This window comes from Protopterus annectens, chromosome 13.part0 (assembly GCF_019279795.1).
Source record: "Protopterus annectens isolate FY-2018-M chromosome 13.part0, PAN1.0, whole genome shotgun sequence".
In the NCBI taxonomy this organism is placed as follows: domain Eukaryota; kingdom Metazoa; phylum Chordata; order Ceratodontiformes; family Protopteridae; genus Protopterus; species Protopterus annectens.
In genome coordinates, this window is record NC_056747.1 from 864,655,793 (window position 1) to 864,670,626 (window position 14,834).

General features: G+C 37.9%; 1 protein-coding gene across 2 annotated transcripts in view; it reads right to left on the reverse strand.

The window, feature by feature from the left end:
- The window catches only part of HNF1B (HNF1 homeobox B), a 264,716-nt gene that overhangs the window by 28,512 nt on the left and 221,370 nt on the right, over positions 1 to 14,834 (reverse strand). For both annotated transcript variants that reach the window (XM_044054583.1, XM_044054584.1), the window contains 3 exons: positions 6,762 to 6,903; positions 4,362 to 4,553; positions 2,346 to 2,464 (listed from right to left, as the gene is read on the reverse strand). In XM_044054583.1, coding sequence (XP_043910518.1) covers positions 2,365 to 2,464; positions 4,362 to 4,553; positions 6,762 to 6,903 — 434 coding nt within the window. In that variant the 3' untranslated portion in view covers positions 2,346 to 2,364. The remainder of the gene's footprint in view (positions 1 to 2,345; positions 2,465 to 4,361; positions 4,554 to 6,761; positions 6,904 to 14,834) is intronic.

The window sequence follows — 14,834 nt, forward strand, 5'->3', positions numbered from 1 at the left end:
GGGCCAAAGATAGGATTAGAGTTAGCACACATGATTAAGGTAACGATATACACACAAAACAACACCAAACTTCATCACTCAGCCCAGTGCTTGATAAGCAGTGACTAAACTTCAAAATACTGCTCAGAAATACTTATATTAAGTTTTACTGCTAGCTTATGAGCTTGTTGGTTACTTTTGTTTCTGGAGATTTTAGTCGCATTCTACAATATTCTTTCATTTCTGTTTATTTATTTATTCTTTATCAGTTTGTAAATGAATAATTGGCAGCAGTGGCCAGATCAAATCTGAAAGAAGGTAAATTTACTGGAACACATTTTTAAAATACTGTTGTGTGTAATAAGCAAAACAATGGAGTCACCATACAGACATGCTTGAAGAACCCATCAATTAGACAATTAACAAAATAAAAATAAGTTGCTGAAAATACAACAGTAACCAAAACAACAAAAATCATAAAAGATGGAGCAAAAAAAAAACTGTACATTTTAATGGCCATAAATTCCAAATACAAAAACATATATGACAGACTATGGTAGGACCAGCATGTTTTTCTGGTGAAACTTTTTTTCCCCCTTTACCCACTCAAACTTTGTTTCTCTGTTTCACCCATTGCAGTACCCACTTTACCTTGTGGGGCAGTCTCTATTTTCTATAGGGGGTGATTAATGTTTTGTATGTACACATACTACCAGCGTACTAAGAAAGAGTCAAGCATCAGGTAGCTGCAGTTGACAGCTGAGAAGGACTGTTTTTTTCATTTTTGCTGCTAATATCTATGCTGCTTTTGCATTACAAATGACACAGTGCTATTGGCACCTCTGTGTCCTGAGTGTCTGTCATTTTACCATGAACTGTTTTCCTTATTATTGCCTAACAACCTACTCAAACTGGCTCATCCACAAATCAGTATGCCCATATCTAGCCTTCTGGTCTCCACCAGTGGGTTATCCTGTGGCAGGCAACAATATTCTTTCTCCCTAAGACTAGAAAAATCAGCAGCCAGTTTAAACATCATGCTCCTCTCTACCAGCTCTTCAGGTACTATGTCTGTAACCTGAACCCTGATGACCTGCATCATAGTCAGGAAGTACCCTCTAGGGGGTATAGTGGCTATGGAGCTCAGTATTGTAACACTTTGCTTAAGTGGAAAAAATAATGCAGAAAATTTTTTAAACATAGTATCATACATAACATAGCACCTCTTCCACCTCTGTTAGCAGCTCACTCATCGCATAAACCTGTCTGTAGACTCTTATCAAATATTTGTAGCCATCTTGCTTTCCCTCTTTTATTCATCATCCCTTCTACCACCTTTTAGTTATTTTTTACTTTTTTTCTAATTCTCATCTCCCTGTTATATTGTAGATAAGTGAATACATGAACATGTAAATAATAGTAATCTGAGCATACTGTAATCTGTAGCAAAACTTTGCTTTTGTGCTTGCAGACAGGACACACCACATAACACCTCTTCTACATTTGTCAACAATTTATTTCATCAATTCATCTGCCTGTAAACTTTTACTTAATCTCTTTAAACACCTTTGTTTCTCTCTCCTTTCTTCATTTACACTCCCCGTTATATTTATTTATTTTTCCTTTTCTCTTCTTACTCTTAAATTGTGATTATCTAAACATGTAAATAGTGGTATCCTGAACACACTGTAATCTGTAGGAAACATCATTTTTGTTTGTTACTGAAATGTTCTACACTTGCACAATTATTCTATTTCATGTGTTCTGCTTGTAGTACTGTTACCTATTGTGCTGTCAAGTTAATCTGTATTACAGTTATGGTTTTCTCGACATTGAGACTGAAACTGGTACATTGAGCTCAGGGCTTTACCCTGGTCCACAAATTCAAACAAATAATACATAACCCCTTGTGTTCTGCATTTACACAGTGCAGAGTGCCATACCTCCCAGCTGTACAGGTTTTCACAGAATGGCCACATTTTTATCTCTTGTTTTCGGTCTGTTTCTCATACAGTTGTAGTTTTCTTGCAAATCATTGGCAAGTCATTGAGGAGTAAAGTTAGAAAATAATGACAGGCATTTGAGATTCAGACTTTCTACCTTTCAGAAAAATTCATGCTAATGCAAAACCTGTTACTACATCAACTTTCTAAGTTTGTAAGAACAATATTTAAAAATTGTCCCTATTTTTGGACCTTTGTCTCCCCTTTATTTATGGATTTGTCCAGATTTCTTGCTCTAAGCAGTTGAGAGGTATGGTGCAAACCCTGTTGAGTGTTAAGGCTTCTTAATACTTCCTTATTACTCCAGCATTGTGGACAGTGACAGCTTGTACAAATGAAGACAAAAGGTTTGACGAGAATTACCTGTTTACTGGAGGGCATGCTAGTTAATGTATTGATGCTGTTGGTGTCCGTGACAACCATGGCTGATGGAAAACGAGCGGTGTGGGAATACTGTGGAGGCTCCTGTTTGTGTGAATACACTAGAAGGACCAAAAAAGGACATTTCAGTTAATCACTTTTAAACCTAGAATTCATTCATATATGTTTCATCAAAGGAAGAATTCAAATGCACAAAAGTAGCTTGTCCAGCATTATTAAAAGAGAAATACCCTCAACTCAGATCAATTCAGGCATTAGTAAAATCCACATGCTGTCTTCTTTCTTACACTACATTATGCAGTGTTCATTATCTAGGTAAGAGCCCTAAAGCCTAAATGCCCATTTTAAAGAGGGCACATCAGCAGAGAAGTTACATTCCTTTACCTTATTATCTAACTTTACCTCTCTGAAGTACTGTTTTTTTTTTTTTTTTTTTTTTTTTTTTTTTTTTTTTAGTTTATATGACTCTGTGCCATCATACAGTGTGGCTTATTTTATTATGTGCCTAGAGGTATCTACAGTGTGGTCTATTCTTTTATTATTTGTACTTTTGACTTATATTCCAGATCTGTGGTAACACTGTTGTAGCATACTAACACAGAGAGTTTGGTCTGCAGCAGCTGTGGCATTACATCACTTCAGGAGATGTAGATATGTGTGCACTGTCATACAGTTATAAAGACTCCACCCTGGGTAAAAATGACATAATGTTTAGTATCTGCTAATTCGTTTTGTTAGGGGCCAGTGTACTGCTCCAAAGTACATTTACCACTCAAGGTATGAGTGGGGACACACAATGCATGTATATGACTTAAGTCACTTTTCTTCATTCTGTTTATGTTGTTTTTGACTTTTCATCTCTTCTGTGCTACTTTTTTTCTCACCCCAGTACTGTGTACTACTGTAGTTGCAGCTTCACTTCTACCAGTGATGCTAGAACTCCTGAATCATGACTTCCATCAGGTATGCATACTAAATACAGAAGCCCACATTGCAGGATACCACTGTGGACATTTCATTATGAAATATAGCAAAACATACAAGCAAAGGTATGACTCTTAGGATAATATCCAAGCTGAAGTCAATTTTCAGGAACCAGACGAGACAGGAAACATATCATAAAAAGGTTTTGCAAGTTTACACTGCCAGGTAAACAAAATTATATAAAAGGCAAACTGGAATAGCAAAGCTTATGTAACTGATGATTTTCCTGAGCTCAATTTACAGATCCAGTACAGACAACTCAACCTGACCAAGGAAGGATTTGGCAGATGGGTAAACAGCAAAACAAAGACTGGCCCCCTCTGAGCAATATATTTCATCTCTGATTTGGCTCCATCCCCTCCCATGTATTGGGTAGAAATGCATCACGGCTTACACAGGTGCAGAAAGGTATGTGGACAGCATATTGCATCACAACACTATTCATACACCAACGGCAGAGTGACTGCAATAGTAAGGTGCCACATAAAAATGAAGAAAAGAAAGTAAAAGTCCTCAAGCAGATGCACACAACAGAAAGTCAGAAAGACTCTGGCAAAAAAACAGACAGAAAATGTGTTTATGAAAACAATGGAAACAGAACCTGTGCACCTGCTGGAAAAGACTGCAGAGAAGCTATATGTAGAAATATAGAAGCACCAGCCACAGCAAATGCTTGATTTCTAAGGAAATTTGTGATTAGGAGTCAGACCACTAAATTATAGTGTAGAAACTGCTCAGCAGACAGGGGAAACATATAAATGTATAACTTGTAAGTCTAATTTTTAAATATCTGCTACAAAAAAAGTGCAGTGCTCCTCTTATAATGCAAACAAATTCCTCAGAAACTCTCACAGGGTTATTTACCTGACAGTTAGATGAATCACTAAAATAAAGTAATAAAGAACACCAGATAATCTTGTTTGCACCATGACTCTCAGCTAATTTCTTTTATGACTATTTTTACTGCACAGTCTAGCGGCCCTCAGTGACCCCCTTTACAAGAAAGAGCCTTACTGTGCGAATTCTGTAGCTGAGTCACTGTGGCCATGAAAGGTTGCTGTGTCATGTGACCTGGAGATTGCTGCATGAGTTGCTGCTGGTGTGGACTGTGGAGATGCTGAGTAAACTGGACAGGTTGCAGGGCTGCCAAACTTCCGGCCACACTGTTGATTACAGGAACACTCTGTGCCTGGGATGTGCTTAAACCTATGGGAAAACAAAAGCCACAGACTTTAGTGATGAATAAAATTAGTGAGTAAACCAGTTTACAAAACAAAATTAACATCTTTTTAAACTGAACGTAGTAGCTGTCTGGAACTTGTCTGGTTAGCACCGGTAAACCAGCAAAAATTACACAAGTTAATACAGAGAAGCAAAGAAATTAAACAGCCGAGTCCTTTTCATGCAGGTACATTCTGCAGGCTTAGCTTCAGTTTCGGTGAGGACCTATCTTCTAACACCCACTCGCTGCCAAGATTTTTGAACTCCCTCTTCATTTTACAGTTTCATATGTACACTTTCATATTTTGTACACTTGGCTTTCTTTCTGTATTTTTGTCCTGGGATGTAGCTGAAAATGCTCTATCCAAAGCAGGTAACTGCTTGGTGGTCATATGCTTACATTTATTTCATTTGACATGACCACCTTCCAGGTCCCTTTAAACTTTTGCTTTCACTGTACATAGACACAGACATGCAGACACACACATGCATTCACCATCTAACTTTGTGTATTACTGTTATGACAAATCCCCATTTTTAACTTTCCGAATTGTGACCAATAACCAATAACCTCCTTTTTTGTTGTTGCTATTGCTTTACCACCAATTTTGCTCCAGTTGTGTAATCCTCCTCTAGGTACTCTGTTCCAAGATGTATTGTTAGTACCTGCTTTTTTGCACGAATTTAAGATACCATAGTTTTTCCCCATTCATCCAGTATTTTCAAATGTGTCCCCATCCTTTTTATACTTCCTTGTGTATCAGACTTGTTGCATAACTTTGAGGCTTTTCCTTCCATCTTTCTGCATTGTTTTGTGTTACCCTCTCAACACTATCCTTTCATTTTGGTGGACATTAACTATGAAATTATGTCCTATTGCCTAGTTAGATCTTTAATTCATGTTACCAACTAAGGACCCACTCCACATATTTATGATTGTTTCATTAACCTGTTGTCTGGTATCATGCCATCTCTGTAGTAGCCCCTTTCTGATCTAAATTCTGGGTTACACAATCAAATAACTCTTGTTGACTTTAACAACCTTCCCTCATATAAATCCAAGCCTCTTTGGGTCACTGCCCACTTACTTCCAGATATTTCAAAATGATGTCCTTCAACAGTAATTTATTTTCCAAAAAAAATTTCTTCTGAAGTAAATCCTTAAGTTGTCTTACAAATGAGGTCAGACTGATATGTCAGTAGTTTCTAGCCTCTGAATCGCTTTGACTTATACTGAAGGGCACAGCTGTACTTTAGTTAGTGGCTTTATCAGTTCTCATCCAAGTCTTACAACAGTTCTCAGATGAATTCCATCCCACTGTAATGTTTTACATGCCTTTAACATTTGAAATTCTTTCAGGTCTCTTTCTTCTGTAACTCGCTGTCATCAGTCATTGATTTTAACGGTCTCTACTTGCTGTATTTGGTTAGCCACCTTTCATTTGTAAATAATGATCTAGCTATCCCTTGCTGATTTTTAGCCCTTGATTTTTCTGGCTGCCTACTCTGCTTCTTTCTGCCTTAATTAGACTTTAAACATGTTCTCATTTTTCTTGCACGTTTCCCTGGGCTTCCTACATGTTATGTTTCTCCCTAACTTTTGATGCTATTTCATTATTCTTTTTGATTTTGCATACTTACCTCATGCAATGGTTTACTGCTTCTAGGACAGCAGATTTGTACTTTCCCTGCTGTTTATTCATATTGCTTTTGTGGGCATTTCTATAATGGTACAAAACTCTTTCTTAACTGTTTCCTCATTAATTGGTCTGCACAATTTGTTGCAAGGAGGTTTGGTTCCTAGGATGGCATATCCATTTTGTACCACTGACCTTGCCCCACCATGCTCCAAGTCACTCCCCCGCTTACTAATTGAATGTTGGCCCTGTCCACCTGCCCACTGCTGGCACTGCCTGCAAGCTCGATTCCCCTACAGACTGACAAGATATTGAACACACCAAGTTTTGATACTCGCAAATGTGTGAGCTTTTCACAGTTCTGTAGATTCTCACAGATGATGAAGCAACATATATATATTTTTTAATTTAATGTTTAGGAATATATTTCTAACTTTAAGCCACATCCATAACCTGCTTCTGTTTGCAGGTTAACTGTTGAACAGCTATATTTTTTATAGAACAAGAAAATGTCATGCTTAGAAAAGGGAGAAATTCTGTATCACACAATACATACTCTGTGCAATGGCCATGACTCCAGAGAGGGGCGTCATTATGAGATTCTGTGTCTGCTGTGGATTGTGGTGGGCTGACTGGGTAAGGCTGTGGATATTCGTCAAAGTGCTCACTGGAGGTAGTCCGCCACCAGAAACAGAAATCTAAAAGGAAAGAAAATACAACTAGGGATTAACATTTTCTGATGTGCAGACATAATGAATAATATGTAGCTATACTGACATTATAAAGGAATTTATACTTAGCAGCTCTATGCATGTAGTAATAAACTTTCAACCTCAAAACAACATTCTTTTACAGACTTCTCTGTTTGTTTTTAATATCCACCTTTGCAAGAATAAATTCCTTGCTATAAACAGGTACTACAAGTTATAATATTCTAAGCTCTTTGTACTTGTTTTGATAGCTCGCCATTACTATATCAGCATTGAACTTTGATCTCAGTCAGAATCTGAAAGTTTTTTAATAATGTAGTGTCACAATAAATGACATAATGAGATGAAACATAATTTTGGGTCAAGAATATAATAACGTTATATGATGACTAGACTGTTAACTACTTTCATGGTGAAAGACTTTTATGCCTGGATTGCTTTCACTACTACACTGTCATTAGAAATACATACTCTTTAATTGTTAAGTTTTGACCAAAACAGGCAAGTATATTTGTGTTAACATGCACAGCTATGCTGCTGATGGAAAAGTTTTGCCCACAGCTTCAGGAAAATTCCCAATATTTTCTTCAGTAACTGTCAAGTGATTTTTTAACTTCTATCCTAGTCAGTTACCAAAGTTTTATACTTATTAGTGCAGGTGAGCCTCTAAATAATATTACTACAACACTGTTACAACCGTCTCACTGCAGCAGTATACAGTTGTTAGTTTTGGGTCCTTCCTGAAGCACTGTCTGGGACTAAAAAATGTAAGCTACAAATCTGTGGCCCCTCAAGAGGAGTGTATAAATAAGCTACTGAATAAACCATTAAAACAGCTGGAATAAACCATTAATATTAATTTAAAGTATGGCTGGAAAATGAGTATTTTTATTGATTTGTGAACATAAAAGGCTCACAGTGATGGACACAGAACAGAAACTGAGTAGAAACAATCAAAACAGAATGTGGCCTCTCATGAAAGTGAGCTACTTTCAGTTGTGTTTTGCATAACAAAATACTGAGGTTATATTTACTTCTCAGATTTTGGTAACATTATATCACTTCTCTCTGAGAATCTGCAGCAGACTTCTCAGTTGCCCCTATTTTGGAGGAACATTCCTATTTTGGGGCCTGATTCACCCTTGCATGGGATGTTCTGTTTTTTGGAGGTGTGCAGCCACTTTCAGGCTTGATTTATCCCTTCACACAATTTTCTGAATCCCCCTTACCACACATGGCGTTTGAAGCTGACTGGTACACAGGAAAAAACACACAACATGACCAACATATTTTGGCAGCAGCACTTTATGGAAAGAGGACACAAATCTTGCATCTCCCTTTCTCTTAACTAAAAAATAAATGACATTATGTGGTAGCATTTTGTAATACAGTCCCATTAAACACTACAGATTTTACACTGTTTCCTTGATAAGGTGATTATATTTATCTATCATTTTTATCATTCTCTGCTTTTTAAAAAAAAGTTTTTCAGTTTATCCCACGTGTATTGGAAGTGGGGAAAGTTATGTGCTATTTGGTATTTAAAGTTTATGCTAATTAGATGCCCTGAATTTTAGCTGGATGTTCCTACTTTTCAAAGGACTTTCTTGTTGTCCTGTTCGATTCTCAGCTAAAGCGTCTTCTGTGTGGAAACATCTGTGAATGGGCGTACCTTCATTGAAGGTTGTACGTCAGGGCTGGCAACTCGATACGCAAAAATCTGCTGCCAATCATTAGCGGACCGGAGTTCCGCTGTGGCGACCCCTAACCGGGAAAAGCCGAAAGATACATTTTCAGTGCCTGACCTGTAGCATGATTATAAACCTGCCGAATCAAATGTGCTTGTTATTTGTTTGGTAAAATAATGCTTCAACATTGCAGTTCTGTATCAGCTGTACACTGTTGTATTAGTATTGCTCTAGAAAGCCAATTGCATAGAGTTTTGCAAATGGAATAAGGCAATACTATTCCGGCAGAATAAAATGCATAAACGTAACATGAATGTCTTGGAATTGACAGACTCATCACCTCAGCACCATGCATCTGCTCCTCCTGCCAAGAATAATGATGAATTTTCTGTCTTATACAGCTCTCAACTGTCCCTGACTTAGCATAAAGTTCCTGCTCGTATTTTTTGCCCTGTCTCTTGAAAAATGTTTGACATTGTGGTAAATTGCTGAGGCTTGCAGTCAGTCAATCATGCCTGACATTAGAGTTTCATACTAGTTACTGCTCAGAAAGGCATGTTAATGCAAAACCTGATGTTATATTAACTTTTTAAGTGAATTAAAGTAATAGTTATATATTGTCCCTGTATTGTTTTTGTCTTTGTCCGGAATTCTTGTGCAAAAAAGTTGAGAGGAATGGTCTGTCTCCTACTGCCGCAGTATAGAAGTGCAGTACTATGTCAGTACTGTAAAATTAATACAGTTAGAAAAATGTGAGCAATAATCTTCTGTAGCTAGTGAAGAAGAAAACTTTGTATATAAGTAAATCTGCAACCTGCCAGTTCTTGGCTGATGATTCATGAGTAGAAGTTAAGCAGTGCTGTTCCTCTTTTGTTATCTTCTTTCTTAACCTGCACACTATGTTTGTGTGCTTGTGCGTGATATGCTGCATTGGATTTCTTTCTTTCTTTCTTTCTTTCCTCCCCCCTTCCTTCATTTGCTGAACGCACACCCTCTCTTTTTAATCATTACTTTAATTTCCAGTATACTTCTTAAATACTGGGTATGAAAAATCACTTAAGATTTCTTTGAATGAATCTGACTTTTCAAGACAAATGAAAAAAAGTTTGGTTGAATTAAAAGGGATTCTATACATTTCCTATTGCAAAATTTTGCATAACTTCTTGGAATTGTGATTCTCAACTAAGCTGACATTAAATAGTGAGCAAATTATGAAAAAGCACACCATGATGATAATGCAGAACCATTCTACTTACGCTGTTAATAATGCAAGATGAAAAGGCTACTTCACTATAAACGGAATACAATATAACAAACTCCATTTAAAATTCTGCATAATACATAACTACAAATTTTGAATGTAGCAACTAAATAGTCAGAAGTATTAATGTTAAAGTGAGGTCTCATCTGCCCGAGTTGGTAGAAGCTCTCATGGATATAAAAGTTCCCATGGCACTTAATGAAGGGATAAGGGGAAAAACACTTTAAATACACCGGGAAGCAAGACTGAGTCTAAAATATGAAATTTGTTTTAACAAAAGAATCACTGGTTTATCATTTTAAATCTAAAAAGGTCTTCATCAGAATGGCTTGATTTATACTTTCCATGTTTATACAATACTACACTACTCACATGACAAGTCACATACTACTACTTCTTCTTTTGGCTTTTCCTGGTTAGGGGTCGCCACAGCGGATCATGTGTCCACTCATGACTGGCAGTGGAGTTTTATGGTGTCGAGTTGCCAGCCCAGCGCCCAACCTTCCACAGAAGGCACACACACACTCACGCCTATGGCCAATACTAACACCACTGAAACGCTTTTAAAATTACTTAACATCCTCTTAACCTACAAGCTTTCCTTAAAACACATTTATAATTCAATTCTAGAAAAACACTAGAATTCAGTTTGATTTGCCACTTCATTTCTGCATACCCCAAATTCATCATCCCAGTTACCCATGAAAAACACTGCTAACATGATCTAATACAAAAAATATTATCTCTTTAAAACCAAAACAATTAAATTAGTGTTTAAGCAATGCATTCAACAATTTTTTGTTCTTTATAGCATAACAATGCTTATGCATGTTTTTAAATGTCTGTTTTACCAACATAGACTGTATTGCATGCAATACACTCTGAAATGGATGTGAACTACCCTGGATTCTAATAAGACATGTTAATTGAAATGCAAAACAAATGTGGGCTTCTAGAAATTTGCCTACACATGGAACAAGACTGACACTCAAATTCCTTTTTTAACACAGATTTTCATGTCATTAGTAGTGTTTTCCCTCTGTAACAGAACCTTGCTGCTTTTCCTTTTTCACACATAAAAATCTTGGTTAGCCCCCAAAGTCAGCCAAGATTTCTTGGCTGCCTGTTAGTATACATTGTTATTAGTGTGTACACTCCTAATCCTGTTACTATCCACTGAGTACACTGCTGGTACAGAAGTTGTCCAGTTCACATGTTGATCATCTTTATTCTATGCAAACCATTTGTTTTGTACTGCCTATCTTAATATTTCATGTGGAGATCCCCTCAACACAAATCACACATGGCTTTTAGCAGATTATAAACTTCCTTAATACCTGTGGTTAACTCCTTTAAATAGCTTGGATACATGCTGCTGTAATGCCATATGACATCGCCAGCTGTGTTCTTAAAACTGATATAATTAAGTAAAATAAAATAAATAAGCTACACTCACTCTAAGCCCTCTTCATACCTTAAAGTGGCACAAAGTATCCTGGAATTGCAAGGTTTTATTCCTTTCCGCACTTTTAGACCAGTAGCTGCACAGACAAGGACTAAAGGTGGAGGTGTCTTGATATACACCAACAACAACCACACCTCCAGGTTATTCAAACAGGATGATGTGCTGGAGTTCTTCCACATGCAAACCACCACAGACAAAATCCTGTACTACATCCTAGCCAGCTATAGGTCACCCTCCATATCCCAAGAGGCTCACAATGTATACTTGGATTTACTGCAGACACTTTCCATCCAACCTAACAACCTACTGATGGGAGACTTTAATTACCCCTCTACAGACTGGGAATCCTACAAGCCCTCAAATCTACAGGCAAATAGATCTTTGGAATTGTAAATACAAATAGCCTTGTCTAAATAGTGAAAATTGCCAGTGCAGGCAACAACATACTGGACCTCATACTCACAAATATGGGAGAATATTGTACCCCCCACCAACCAATGTCTCATCCTCCCTGGTAAGGTCCGACCATAAAGCTGTAAATCAAAATCAACTCTCTAACCTAGTAAAACCAGTAGCAGTTATTAACTATTTCAAGACAAACTACCTTTCATTAAGTGCTGGTTTGACAAATTCCATGCCACTCCGAGCATACAGCAGTCTATGCTAAACTGCTCTCTAAACTCCAAACAACCATGTCAATATCTGCAAAGAGGCTCTGTACCTACTAGAAGTAAGCCCAGACCTAGCCCCTGAAACAAACTGCCCTGGGGCATCCCAAATTAAACACGACATACAACAAAAGGAAAAAGATTATGGCAAAAATCAGGAAGACTAATTCTCACAAAGATAAAACTCTCTCACCAAGCTAAATATGTAACAAAGAGGGCTAATTAGGACAAACAAAGCCAACTTTGTGGTTAATACAGCCTCCCAGATGAAAGACAGCCATAAGCACTTCTTCAGCTATGTCAGAAACCTTATGGGCAGCACACAATAGTGTGCTGAACTGGTGGTTAATGGTGCCACATTCACCGAGCCTGGCAGTATAGTGAACCTGTTAGCTTATAAATTCAGTTCCAACTTTACCCCCCCATGCATTACCAACTCTCCAATAATACCCTCAAACATAACCCCTCCAACTATAACTAGGGAGCATGTACTGGATGCAGTCACTAAAGCAAAGAACACAGCCTCAACAGGCCCTGATAATATCCTGGCATGCCTTATGAACAGTCTAAAATATAACTTATAAGGACCCCTGGAGTCGCAACTTAACTACAGTCTTAAAACAGGCTTTGCACCATGAGAATGGAGGACTGTAACCATCATCCTCCTTCATAAGGGAGGGCCTTCAACAGATTCTGGAACCTACAGTCCTATTAGTGTGACTAGACTTACTTGCAAAGCCATGGAAAGAATTATCTTGGAAACTATCAACAAGAACATCACAGCCCTCCAGACACTGGGTCCATCCCAGTTTGACTTTATCAAAGGGCAGTCATGCTAAATGAACCTGGTAGACTTCTTTGAAAAAGTCACTAAGACAATGGATGAGGGGGAAAGTGGTACATGCTACCTATGTAGATCTAGCTAAAGCATTTGATACAATACAAGCAAGCATTGTCAACAAACTTATGGAACTAAGCATAAACCCCTTTACAACACACTGGACATCTAGCTGACTCATGGACAAGACCCAAAAGGTTAGGATTTGTGAGGCCACCTTCACAAAGAGGCTGGTCACCAGTGGAGTCCTTAAGGGATCTGTGCTGGGCCTGCTCCTCTTTGGTAACTACTTCTTGGAGGTCAAGGCCAATTTGGCTGACAAAATTTGCAGATGATTGCAAACTGTGAGCATTCATTGAACCCCCATAAGACAAAAACACCCTTCAGGAAAGTCAAACAATTGGTGCCAAAGTCATGGCTTAAAACTCAGTGCCAAGAAATGCATTACAGTAACTTTCGGGAAATCAGCCACCCCAAGTAACTGTGCCAACAATACAACACCCCTAAAGGTTGACTCACTAGTCAGGGATCTGGGAACTCATATAGACAGTAACCTAGACTACAACCAAAATACATCCAAGGTAGTAAGAAAATCCTTCTATGTTGCTCAACTTTTAATTAAGGGCATGACATCTAGATCTAGAGAGGTCATTGTACCACTGGACTAGGCCCTCATCAGACTCATCATAGAGTATAATGCCTACTTTGTAAGTACCTGAAAAGACACATGCAGCGACTGGATGTCCACGAAGATTTCTTACAGAAGACTACAGAGAGCAAACAAAATGTCCCATCCTGATTTTGCCTCAAAGCCCTGTCTCTTTACTCTGTATCATAAAGACTACTGAGAGGTGATCTTTGCCTGGAGTATGAGGCATCCCTGGACCTTGTTTTGATTAACCTTTTGAACATCTGCAAAACAAACAGCATTAGAACTATTAGATCAAAAGACCTAAATTTTGCTTGTGACATAAACAGGAATGTTGGTGAGACATATGTTTCTCAGAGAATTTCCATTCTCTTGAGCAGGATCCCCATTCACGTGAAGCAGAGTTCCTCCTTAACCCGGTTTAAGCTCAACTTGAACCAATGGATGGGTAATTGGAAATTCACCCCTGGACTGGTGCCTATGTATCTGATGGACAAACGCAGTTAGTAAATCACCCCTACATAAACCAAATTTGTGGGTCAATTTTGGGGTGGCTAGGCTTCTACGTGCTTGTTAGCCTAGTATACACCCATGAAACTATGATGGTAGTACCTAACTCTCCACTTTTTGAGTTTTATACCTGGACATCCATGAAGGTAATCTCCTTCTGACTTTTAGCTAAGAAAAATTTCAAAAAGTTGGCACTATCACTAATTTGTGTGGAAAATCTGACAAAGCTTCCTCACCACCTTCCCAGACAAAAAAGATATCAATAAAATGAAAATATCCCTTTAAAAATTATGCCCTGAATTTGGTATATTTGGGTTCCATTCTTGTACTCACAGCCACATCTATGAGATGTGGTGATGTGACTACTGCAACACAGTGGTCTGAATTTGAATGGATTGTTAGATTACAAGCTATGACTTTCCATGGCATAAATGATGCCATTTCTTTAAAACCAGTGTTGCAGCCATGTAGCTTATTTAATTAATTTAGATCACATGACAATTTTGAATGTCATTTAAACAAAGATTGTTTTTAGAATTTACTTGCCTGATCATGAAAAAGCACTGGTGTTTTTGTGCTAAATAAAAGAATTGGTTTTACTTCGGTACATGGTCAAACTGTCTGTTTTTGTACTGTGCTGCTGTTTTTTGTATTGAAACTGTTGTTTATCTCACTTATGGATAATTTTCTTCAGTGTACAGGTAAGACGTATGTCAGTGTATGTGTGAGTGTGTTTGAATGTGTGTGCGTGTGTGTGTGTGTGTGTGTGTGTGTGTGTGTGTGTGTGTGTGTGTGTGTGTGTGTGTGTGTAGTGCTAATTAGCACTCGTGGTAATTATTG